Source organism: Hemicordylus capensis, chromosome 4 (assembly GCF_027244095.1).
Source record: "Hemicordylus capensis ecotype Gifberg chromosome 4, rHemCap1.1.pri, whole genome shotgun sequence".
Classification (NCBI taxonomy): Eukaryota; Metazoa; Chordata; class Lepidosauria; order Squamata; family Cordylidae; genus Hemicordylus; species Hemicordylus capensis.
The window spans coordinates 259,288,430-259,300,726 of NC_069660.1; the positions used below are offsets into that span (position 1 = coordinate 259,288,430).

At 47.3% G+C, this 12,297-nt stretch overlaps 1 protein-coding gene across 1 annotated transcript in view; it reads left to right on the top strand.

Moving 5' to 3' along the window:
* Positions 1-946: 946 nt before the first annotated feature.
* The window catches only part of XKR4 (XK related 4), a 272,966-nt gene continuing 261,615 nt past the window's right edge, over positions 947-12,297 (top strand). Inside the window, exon 1 of the mRNA XM_053242772.1 lies at positions 947-2,142. Coding sequence (XP_053098747.1) covers positions 1,268-2,142 — 875 coding nt within the window. The 5' untranslated portion in view covers positions 947-1,267. The remainder of the gene's footprint in view (positions 2,143-12,297) is intronic.

Consider the following 12,297-nt stretch of genomic DNA (forward strand, 5'->3'; position numbering starts at 1 on the left):
GGCAGCCGCCGCCCCTGTGCCTTCCCGGCTCTCTTGACAATAAAGGCGGGAAACCAGAGATAATTCTGGAGAGGAGTAGCAGCCTCCCCCGATTTTGCAAGGTCCTGCTCCCTTCTTGGGCAGCAGGGTCTGGAGAGGGATGAGCAGGGCAAGGCAATCGGCCGCGCGCGCGCAGGCTTTGAGCCCGTGGAGAGTTCCAACTTCTCCCAGAGTCTCCACGAGGCCCGCCCCGCCGCCCACCACCACCACCGTAGCTCTCCTCCCGCAGATGCCCTCGTCCGCGCGCAGCTTGCAGTGTGTGAGAGAGCGCTCCACACGCCGGGCCTTGACCGTCTGTCTTTGGACGGTTTGTCAGTGGCACACTCAGAACAGGACAGGAGTGCAAGGAGTCTGTGGCTGGCAACCGGACTGTAAAATCAAGGCCACCACATGTATTTCCTCGCACTCTTTAGCTCTCTTTTTCAGAACTCCCGCCCTCCATACACACACAAGGGAGGAATTGCCCCTCCACAATACACAAAGGGCAATTCCCGCCAAAGGCGGGGGGGGGGTTCCTTCTCAGGACTCCTTGAGACGAGGTAGGCTTTACGAGCAGCGCAAATTCCCACGGCCCCCAAGCACCAGCCGGCACCTCCTGCCACCCGCTCTGCAAAGCAAAAGAGGCACTCTCTTCCCGCCCTTCCTTGACAGCTTTCTGCAGACACCTTTCACCCAGCATAATCGCCTCGCACGGCCTCTCCTTTCTTCTCCCAAATCCCGTCACCCTGTTGCATCCCCCGCGGCACAGAATCCCCTCCCCAGTACCATCGCCTGGCCTCCGGCTCCTCCCTCCCTCCTGGGCGCCGCCACGGCTGTTGTGAGTGTGTGAGAGCGCGCGCGTGTGTGTGTGTATGGGGGGCGGGGGGGAGAGCGAGGGATGAGGTCATCCTCTTTCCCGGCGTCAATCAGCTGGGTGGCGGCGGCGGCAAAGCGGCGGGGCGGGCCAGGCCGAGAAAAGGATGCGCTGGTTCGGGGAGCGTTCCCCAGGCTGCTCGTGCCTGGGGCTGGGCGGGTGAGCGGGTCTCCCTACAGGCAGGAGGCGCTCCAGGAGCGCCTGCAGGCGCCGGTGGCCCAGCCCCGTCCGCGCCGGGAGAAGCAAAGCGAAGGGGGCGAAATTGTCCGTGGCAGCAGCGGCGAGGGAAGGAGGGGGCGGGCTGAAGGGTGCTCCTGGACTGGGTCCCTCTTCTTGCCACCGCCGCTGCCGCCGCCGCCGCCTTCCAGCCGCATCATGGCCGCGAAGTCGGACGGGGGGCGGCTCAAGATGAAGAAGGGCAGCGAGGTGGCGTTCACACCGCTGCAGAACTCAGAGCACTCGGGCTCGGTGCAGGCGCTGGCCTCGGGCTTGCCCTCGGCTGCGGCGGGGCCCGGCGGCGCGGAAGACGACGAGGCGCCTGGCGGAGGCTGCTGCAGCTCCGGCAGCGGGAGCCGAGGGGACAGTGGAGGCGGCTGCCGCCGCTGCTGTGCCAGCGGCGGCGGAGGAGCCAGGGCGGCGGGGGGCTCGCGGGGCTCGGGCGGGGGCTCGTCGTCGCTGTGCTTGCGGCTGGGCAGGGAGCAGCGGCGCTACTCGCTGTGGGACGGGCTGTGGATCCTGGCCGCCGTGGCTGTGTACTTCGCGGACGTGGGCACGGACCTCTGGCTGGCGGTCGACTACTACCTGCGGGGCCAGCGCTGGTGGTTCGGGCTGACGCTCTTCTTCGTGCTGCTCGGCTCCCTCTCGGTGCAGGTCTTCAGCTTCCGTTGGTTCGTCCACGACTTCAGCACCGATGACAGCGCCGCGGCGGCTCCCGCCTCCTCCTCGGCTGCCGGCGGCGGCGGGCACGCCGAGAGCAAACTGCTTGTGAGCAGCGGCTCGGCCGCGGGAGACATGGACGCCGGGGCTCGGCCGGGCACGCCGCAGAGGCAGGCGTCCAATGCCAGCAAGAGCAACGCGACCAACAGCAGCAACAGCAGCAGCACCAACGCGACCACCACCACCACCAGTGGAGGCGGCGGCCCTGGAGGCGTCGGCGTCAGGCCCCCCAAGAGCCGGTCCGCCTCCTGCGCCTTTTGCATCTGGCTCATGCAGTCCCTCATCCACATCTTACAGCTGGGACAGATCTGGAGGTAAGGCACAAACGCTCAGCTTCCGAACTCAGCCCCTGCAGCCCCTGCAGCAATGGCCGGGCCTGGCAAGGAGACAGGCGGGGACGCTGGCCTTCTGGTGGGTGGAAGGTGTCCCAGTTGGTTCGGATCCTGCGACTTTCCGAACCCCGGTCTGCAACAGATCCCGATGTCCTTAATTCATAGCCAGCCTTGGGGGTGTGTGAAAACATCTCGGCTTCCTCCAAGGGCAATGGTCCTCTTGTGTAATGTGGCTTGAGCTGTGTGTCGCTGCGCGTAGATGCACATGCTTGAATTAGCTGACCTGCCAAGGCAGCTCTTCCTTGTGTGTGTGTGGTTGTAAATGCGACCGAAGAGATCGCACCGCCACTGCTGCTGTCACTTAGAGCTTTTCATGTGGCTGAATTGGCACACAATGGGGAGATGCCATCCACGCCCCTTGTGAAACGGAATTGTTTTTCCACTATTGCTCTATATGATGTGGAGTCCGAGCCTACTTGCCAGCTTATCTTTATTAAAGATTAAAAGACAGAGATGTGCTTTAGGTAGTGGGTGAGGCCACTCCAGTTTCCTAATTGAAAATACTTTGTCGAGACAATACGTGTCTGTTTCAGAGAATAGAGGTACGGGCTCTAGACTCATTTTCGGAAAGAAGTCAGTTGTGTATCTTCGCTCCGAAACAGAAACACTTTCATTTGTTTTGTTGAGATGCCAGTGTTATTTCTGAAGGTGTTACCTGTTGTTTAAAAGTAGTGTGGGAAGCAGATATAGGAACCGTTCTTTAATTGGTCAGGTGACAAATCATCTTGTCATAACTTAGTCTTACAGGAAAGTACATGCAACAGTCTTAGGGAGGGAAAACAATGTAAAGGGCTGTAAAGATGCACACTCCTATTTGCTCCTATTTAGGGAGTATTTAAGGAAACAAGCTTCTGGCCCAATGACTGGAAAGTGTGTTTCAGTAAACTTTTGTGGTCAGGAATTTTTTATTATGACCTAAATGAGCTTTCTCATTCTAAAGTGTCATTTGCTTTTATTGCCATGATCCTACCCCACAACCATTTTGATCAATGATCTGTGCACACATATTTGGGAGTAAGTCCCACTGAACTCAGTGGGACTTACTTTTTAAAAATAAACATGTATTGAAATGACTGCAGATTTCATGATGCATGATTTCGGTTCATGAGTTCACTTTTTAAAGTATGTATGAAGAACACCACAAGTGACTATAGCTGCCTAATACATACAGACTGCAAAGGTCCTCTCCGGCCCTCATCAATAGTTTCTTCCTAGAGATCTTGACTAATGCCTTATTTAATAAGGAAATATTAGGTGGTGTGTGTGTGTGTTTGTTTTGAAAAGAAATTTATTCCAAATTGAGGCAGAATGGCTGCAGTGAATTTTATTAACTTGATTTTTATAGTTTATCTGTTTGGACATAGACAAACAGAACTACATAAATTAGCAAGTTGTAAAAGATACTGTTGATGATATTACCGGAGCTTGTGCCTAACTGGGAGATGTGTTTCAATAAACCTTTATGTTTAGTGAGAATTTATTTTAATTTATCTAAATGAGAGGGATATTTATGAAATTCTGTTAACCCTGCCACACCCTTCATGGCCTTCAATACAGGCATGAATATAATTCAGATCAGTGATGCCATGATGACCCAAAGAAGACCATTGAGCTTGGTGAGCACTGAATGGGCCAACAAACAAATTGTGAATGTTGAGAAAAATGCAGGACATTCTGCTAAAATAAATAAATACACACATACATACCTTAGGGTTTCCAGATAAGAATTTGGAGATATTCTGGAGCCAAGATATACCTGCTATAGAGTACTAAGAGTAACCACTGGTTATATACTAAGATAAGAAAGGCAATACCTTCTTTCCCAGTGTATTCTTAATACTTGTTAGTACGTCAGGTTCTGTTTTAAACCTCATTTGTTACTTTTTTCTAATCTGCATTAAGACTCTTTTTTAAAAAAGTGTACATCATAATACGTAAATGATAGAATGAGGGTATATTTTGCACACACTGGAATTCTGATAGTCATTTTTTAAAATTTTCATATCCTAAACAAATATTAATATTATTAGTATTGATAAAATTAACTTCTAAAAAACCCACTCAGAGTTGTAATGAAAAAGAAAACAATAATAAGGTATCAAGGACAATGTAAGGTTCAAAAAGTTCAGATTCATTATCTTTTCCAAATCTTCTTATTTTTAAGACCAGGCCATGGCAAAGGGTAATATGGACTGAAAGTTCTCATAAACAAACTAGTTGGAGCCTGATATATAAAATATTTGAAAATGACACTTGATGCTATTATTAACAGTCACACAGATAAGTTAGTAGTCTAACCTAAAATTACATAACTGTTGTAACTGTTATATCTATATATTTAATTCTTCTGGGTAAGCCTTGGAATGTGCGTCCCGGCGCCCAGCTGATTGGCTGGGCGGCAGAGGCACCTGATTGGCTGAGGCGCACCCAGGAGAATTGGTCGTCTGCTGGAGACTGGGGCAGAAGGCGGAGGGAGGGGAGAGGTCAACAGCCCCAAAGAGCGCACAGATGCTCTGTGTGGGGTCGGCTAGTATTATTTATTTTTCTATGTAAACTGCTTTGAGAACTTTGGTTGAAGAGTGGTATATAATATTTGTAGCAGCAGCTGCAATAGAAGTAGTAGTACCGCCAAGTATATTTAACACAATTGATATGTGGTATTTTTAATTAGACGTGTGAACAAACTGTTTTAACATCTGAAGGTTGCAATCCTGTGCACATGTATTTATTTCTCTTTTGGTTACTGAATTTATGTTTTTGGACACTCTTTTTCTGAGGCTGCACTTGGTGGAATAAGAAGGCTTCCAAAGGTTTATGGTGTACCAGTTCTTAGGACGGAGGTTTCTCTGCAGTAATTTTGACTGGCAGTTCCTTCATTTTAATGTATTCTGGATCTGGGAGTAGATGAAGATATGGCGGAGAATTCTTTGTAACTCCCATAACAATGCAGGAGACCAGCTGCAGCCAATGAGGTTGTTCTCTGGGAGGAACCACTTGCCATTAGGGATGTGCACTGAACCAGAAGGGGCTGGTTGGAAGGCAGGGGGGGCCAGGGGCGTAACTATAATAGGGCAAGGGGAGACAGTTGTCTGGGGGCCCACTGCCTTGGGGGCCCCCCAGAGTCAAGTCACATGACTGACTCCCTCAGTCGCACACCCGCCCTGGCTTCCTTCAGTTGTACTCATCCTCCAAAATTGATGTGAGTGTTAAGACCCGGAGCTACAGGAACAGCATGTCTTTCTCTAGTACCATTAAATGACTTGCATCATCCACAATTTACAAAACCTTTAAAAAAATAATTTAGGATGATGTTCTATTGTGGCACATAGGAGATAGATAGATAGATAGATAGATGTGTGTATGTGTGTGCATGTATGTATATATAAATTTTACTATGCTTTTTGTTACCACTATTCAGCCTCATTTAAGATTTCTTTACTTCATGAGCTGAGCTTCAGTGTGAGGGTGTGTGACATTTTAAAATCTTGTCTCTGGGCCCACTCCAACCTTGCTACGCCCGGGGGAGCATACCTTTAAGGGAGGGGAAGGGTGCCCTTACCCCTCCTGCCACATTTCCTGTGCCAGCGCTCCATTTAGAAAGTCTCCGTCGGGGTCACAGCGATACCGCCTTGCTGCCACCAGGTGTTTGCGCACACATGTCGCGCTCACTCGTGCGCACATGAGCTTGCGAGCGTGCACGTGAGCAGGTGTGATGTATAGATGTGCCTGGTATGCACACGCGCCCTGGGTACTTCCTTTTATTTTCAGCTGAGGAGGACACTGAGGTGGCAGGGAGGCACCCTACCAGCCTGATGGAGACTTTCTAAATGGAGTGCTGGTGGGGGAAATGTGGCGGGAGGGTTAAGAGCACCTTCCCCCACCCTTAAAGGTATGCCCCCAACTTCGAACCAGCAGAACTGCTGGTTGTTGGAACTGGTTCAGAGGCCCATAAAGTGCATCTGAACCAGTCCCCTGCAAATCCTTACTCACCATTGCTTCTGGGCAATCAAGAGGTAGGAAAAAGCCAACCATTTCCAGTAACAATTGAGAGGCAGGTGGTATGTCGGGTCAGTACTCTAAACATTTAGCTGCTGACCAGAGAGCAGCTCCTGCAATGGGCACAGGCTGTGATATCAGTGGGTGCTGATAGCTACTCAGCACTTGTGTGCTCAGTTTGCTGAATGAGACCACCTCACCTCAGTTGCTGCCTCCTGACAGTTACTAATCAGGGCAGACTTTCCTTTCCATAAATCAGTGGTGGTTTGCTGGTGAAATCGGCTGCCACTGAAGAAGCCTTGTGCGGCAACTAGGAATGAAGGGGAAGAAGAGGAAAAAGGGAAAAACATTTACTCTCCTTTGGGTACACCTCTTTTCTCTCTTTTGGGGGCCTGGAGCACCTTACTTATGAGGCTAGGCTAGAGCATCTGGGACTCTTTAGTTTAGAAAAGAGGTGACCAGCGGAGACATGATCGAGGTGTATAAAATTATGCATGGAGTAGAGAAAGTCGACAGAGAGATATTTCTCTCTGTCACACACAACAACTCTAGAATCACAGGTCATCGCATGAAACTGAAGGTCAGGAAATTTAGGACCGACAAGAGGAAGTACTTTTTCTCACAGCACATAGTTAATCTGTGGAATTCTCTGCTACAAGATGTGGTGACAGCCACCAACCTGGATGGCTTTAAAAGGAGCTTAGACAAATTCATGGAGGACAGGCCTATCAATGGCTTCTAGTGTCTATGGGCTAACTCTAGCCTCAGAGGCACGATGCCTCTGAATACCAGTAGCAGGGAAGCAACAGCAAGAGAGAGGGCATGTATGAAAGAGGTTGCTGGACTAGATGGGCCTTGGGCTTGATCCAGTTGGACTGTTCTTTATTCTCCAGAGAGTCACACTTTACAGGTGCTTTGGTGTTTTTGCCCTCTCATAACCTTTCTGTAAAAGACATAATTGGCTTCTAATTATGACATTTGTTAAGCCACTGAATTGATGGAACCCATTCATTCTTGGGAATACAGCTAAGCTGAATTTTCCTATACAAATATAAAGCTATTGTTGAAAACAGTTATGTATTATTTTAATTAAAGCATGCTAATTAGAAATTAATAGGGGTTTTAATGGTGCGTGTATGGGGTGATGCTGAGAAAAGCTATTTAAAATGATTAAATTGAACTTTTTACTAGAGAGCATGAAAAGTGATGCCTGTTACTGATGATTCATGATTTATGAATAATAATTAGGTTTGTCTCCTTTGTGTTCTGTATCTCATTTCTACAAACTTCTGAAGGCTGAACTCTGCCACCGAATACACATGTGAAAAGTTAAGAAGGATCTTGAGGGCTATCAGGGAATTGTATTCCCCTCCTATAGCTTGTATGTTTAACATAGCAGGACATAGCAGGCTACTCTGTTGAAACCAGGAGTTGGATTCTAGCACTATATGGGCTTTTATTTTTTAATCTTCTTCTTCCCCACCTCTACCCATGAAGTCTCTGCATAAGGAATATTTTTGATATATTTGCATGTGGAATTGAATGTCTGAATGTGTATATACAAACACACAATGTGTGTATGTGCATACATGCGTGTGTGCGTGCACACACACACACACACACACACACACAGAGATACAGAGAAAGAGAGAGAGAAAGCTCTTTTATTCCCATCCTGCTTTAATGTAACTGGTTTGGAAGAGACTTATCAGAAATGAGGATATGGCCTATAAATGTGCCTTTAGGAAGTGCACCAGGTGAAACAGCTATTTTGATGAAGGTTCTGGGAAGCACAACATGAGTGATGTTTCGGAGTGTACAAATCCTGAGAGCAGGTGCAACAGCTTCCCTTATAGAAAGGGAGAGGTGGGGAATCCAATGAGCAGTCACAGGTTTCTATCACTCATTTATACCTCAACTTACTTCTGCTCTACCACTTACGAGTACATTTTTACCTTCATATTTGTGAACTTTGGCTTACCAGTCTAATGCTGAAACAGGAAGCCACCAAGTGTGAGTGACTGAGTATGTTCTCTCTCTCTCTCTCTCTCTCTCTCTCTCTCTCTCTGTCTCTCTCTCTCTCTCTCTCCTTTTTCTGGAAGAGAATGGCCCCCACATTTTTATTTGAAAAAAGCTAGATCAGGACTGAATGAACTGTCGAGTGTAACTCTGATAAGAGGGTTGGACTAGAGTGTGAAAAGGGAAGAGAACAACTCAGCTGGGTCTAGAACAATGATTCTCAACCACCACCACTCTGCAGACCAGTGCCAGTCCATGAGGCATTGAGTACCGGTCTGTGAGGAATTTAACCTCACCCCCAAAAACCAATTTTGGGCCGGTGGGGGCTGCTGCCAGTGGGAGCTCTCTTGAGCTCATTTCTAGGCAGCCAGCCCTTGCTGCTGGATAACGATCATTTCAAGGAAGCGAAATGAACATTATCCAGCAGCGAAGGCTGCCTGCCTATAAATGAGCTTCGGAGAGTTTGCCTGGGCTCTGTGGATCCTGGACCCCGTGGATCCCAGTCCCGCACCCTTTGCACATTACAGCATGCGCAAAGGGGGCGGGCTCTGGGATCCATGGAGTCCTGGCAAGCTCTCCAGCGCACTCTCTCTCTCTCTCTCTCTCTTCTAGGCAGGCAGCCTTCACTGCTAGATAACATTCATTTTGCTTCCTCGAAATGAACATTATCCCTCAGCGAGGGCTGCCTGCCTAGAAATGAGCTCCACGGAGCTCTTGGCAGTGGCAGCACCCGCCAGCCTGAAACTGTTTTTTTGGGGGGGAGGGGGGTGCTTGGGGTTGGGGGTGATCAGGGGCAACCCCTTTACCAACTGCTTGTCCAGGAAACTGTGCATGGAGAATGTACCGGTTCATGATTCCAAAAATGTTGGAAACATGTTGAGAAACACTGGTCTAGGATATTAACGAATGGGCAAATTACATGTTATTTTGCTTTGAAACATTGCGGGGGCGGGCGTGTACTGTTAGATATGGAGTCCAGTTTCCGTAACAGTTTAAATCATTATTAGCCCTGACGGGCTTGTTTTTTTTAAAAAAAAGATAATAGCAGCTGATTGCACAAACTGGATCAGGGAACGGCATTTTAACCCTACCTCCTCTACTATGGTTCTGATTTGTAGGAGCCTAATTAAAGGTAAAGTGTGCCATCAAGTCACTTTCTACTCTTGGCGCCCACAGTGCCCTGTGGTTTTCTTTGGTAGAATACAGAAAAGGTTTACCATTGCCATCTCCCATGCAGTATGAGATGATGCCTTTCAGCATCTTCCTATATCGCTGCTGCCCGATATAGTAGCAGCGGGGATTCAAACCAGCAACCTTCTGCTTGTTAGTCAAGCATTAGAGGAAAAAAGCTCCCATTGGCCCCAGTGGGTAGAGGGAAGGATGTTTGTGGCCTGGGACTGCCTATATTTGATACAACAGGAGAGCAGAAAGTGTACCAAATGACCTTTTCTCCAGAATAACCCCAAATCATGTGAAGCCAGCCAGGAAGACTACATGGTCTACTCTGCTTTCTCTGAGCTGCATATTCTAGCAGGTAAGCAGCATGGGTTGCAACACTCCATACGCTGTTTAGACCCAACTGAGAACCACCTAGGCATGCTTTGTTAGTTAATTTTTTGTGATACACACTTTGAAATTCAGAAAACATTGCATTTAATTTTTAGCTAAGTCAGATTGCAACCTGATCTGGGTTTTCAGGTTTCTTTAAAATAAAATAAAAATCTTGAAAATATGAGTGTCCCAAGTCTGTGACATTTTACAGCAGGGCTACTCAACTGTGCTTCTCCAGCTGTTTTTGGCCGACAGCTCCCAGCATCCCCAGCCAAGTCAAGCATGATGGGAGTTGTAGGCCAACATCTGCAGAAGGGTTAAAGTTAACTAGCCCTATTTTACAGGCTCAGAAGTTCCATTGCACTCTCAAAACACCCCTCATGTACAAAACATCACTCACTCATTTCTATGGAAAGACCTATTACATTGGCATAAGAGAATGTATGTGGACTGAATCCTTCCATGAAATGAATGAAGTCCCCCATTGGGATAGTCCACTAGTAAGACCCAGTGCAGAGACCACCTCAGTCAGTGGACTGGACAAGATGGTAGCAGCTACACATCATGCAACACAACATTTTGCCTGACAAGGCCTACCTTTACCATGATGTCACTAATTTCCTCATTTTCTCCACCTTTTGAAAAAAGAGCAGGGAATGGAGTGGCAGAAAGTGTTAGTTCATGCTTCCTGCTGCTCAGTTCCCTGCCTCTGTCTTTTCAAAAGGGAGGGAGAGTGGGAGATGAGTGGTTGATGGAGGAGCAAGTAGTGTGGGTGGGTAAATGGAGGTATCCCACCAGCATCATCAGGTAAGCAGAGCAGGGAGAGTGGAAATGCTGGGGGATGAAGCTGTGGGGCACAAAAGAGGAGAAAGGTGTGGGCTGGAGCGGGGGAGGGAGGAGGAAAAGCACCATGGGAATCGGGTTCTGGGTTGGAGGTGGGAGGGGGGAGGAGTCTGGGGGAGGAAAATGCTCTATGGCGTGCTTTGCATATGGCAGGAATGGGGTTCTGAGTTGGGGGAGGGAAATAGTTGTGTGACACAGTTTGCATTCCATGAGAATGGGAACAAGGTAGTAGCTCCGCAAGGCACTTCAGCCTCCAGCAGGGCTTGGGATGGACTTGCATACAAGAAAACATTGTGTCTGTCTGAATGTACATGCATCTTTCGATTAGATCAAAAGCTGAAGCAGACTCAAAAACTAGATGAAATATGAGTAGGATGTACAGTGGCCATGATTTTTCCAGTCAGTGAATATTCCCTGTCATTGCTCATAGCTCCTATTCCTGAGCCCCAGTGCCCCTTCCCTCCTCTTCCAGTTGGTCTACATAATTCAAATCCTAGTGCTTTCTCCATCAGAATATATTATGCAAGTAGGAAAGTGTACCTTTTTAATTTACATAACATATTCTGAATAAATGCAGATTTTTTGTTCCAGTCTGAAATCAGATATAGCCTTATCTTGAATAATCATCATGCCAGTGTACCAATGTCTGTAGATAGTTTCTGGGTGCTAAGCAGCAAGGGAAAATAAAAGAGAAATTATTAAAGTGACAGGAGCTGGTAACTCACTAAACAGCTTAGATTCAGGATATTTAAGAGAATTTCATCTTCTTTATGAGCCCCGCCACCCATTGAAATAACCTGGAGAGGGTCATCTGCAATTGGCACCATCTGGTGGCTACTGAGAGGCAGGCTTAATCTGTTGCTGCCCTGAGGCTTTGAAATGTGCTCTCTGCTGAAATAAGAGCCTCCCCACCCCATCTCTGACAGCTTTTAAAAAGGCTCCTAAGATGCATTTATTCATCCAAGCTTTTAAAACTAGAATTGTGGTTTTAAACTGTTTTGCCTTATGTTTGTTGTAAACTGCCCAGAGACATGAGTTTGGGCAGTGTACAAATATACTAACTAACTATATACATACATACATGCATACAAGAATTTTATATTTATGAGGTCACTGGGAACCAGTGAAAGAGAGAGAGCCTGGCAAAATGGAAATAAAATAATTATGTATTTATTTGATTAGCATATACATTGGCATCATATAATGGTTGTTTTGTGATATTTTATGTTTTTGTTAGTGCCTTGTGTCTGTTTTTAACACAGAAAGGAAATAAAAAACATTAACAAACTCTTAAGTATAATCATCAAAGTGCTCACTAGCTTTGATAGGGAAAATATTTTCCATTCTCAATTCAGTGTGTTACCTGTGGTGTATTATCTAAATTAGAAGTAATGATGACCATTGTGTTCCATGAGGCTAAAGTAACGCTAAAGCAATGAAAACCAAATGAATGCTCAGTAAAGCTCTGAAGCCACTGGATAACGCAAAGATTTTAATCCAGTCTCTTTCCCATTGCACACCATTATGCACATGTGATCCTTTCACAAATGTAGCTGTCTGTGCACAGGAGTACTATTGCGTGGAGTAAGGAGGACACACATAGAAGATACTTTCACACATGGAGCAGTGCACATAACTGCAGAAGAGAAGGATGTGATGGGGAAGTGG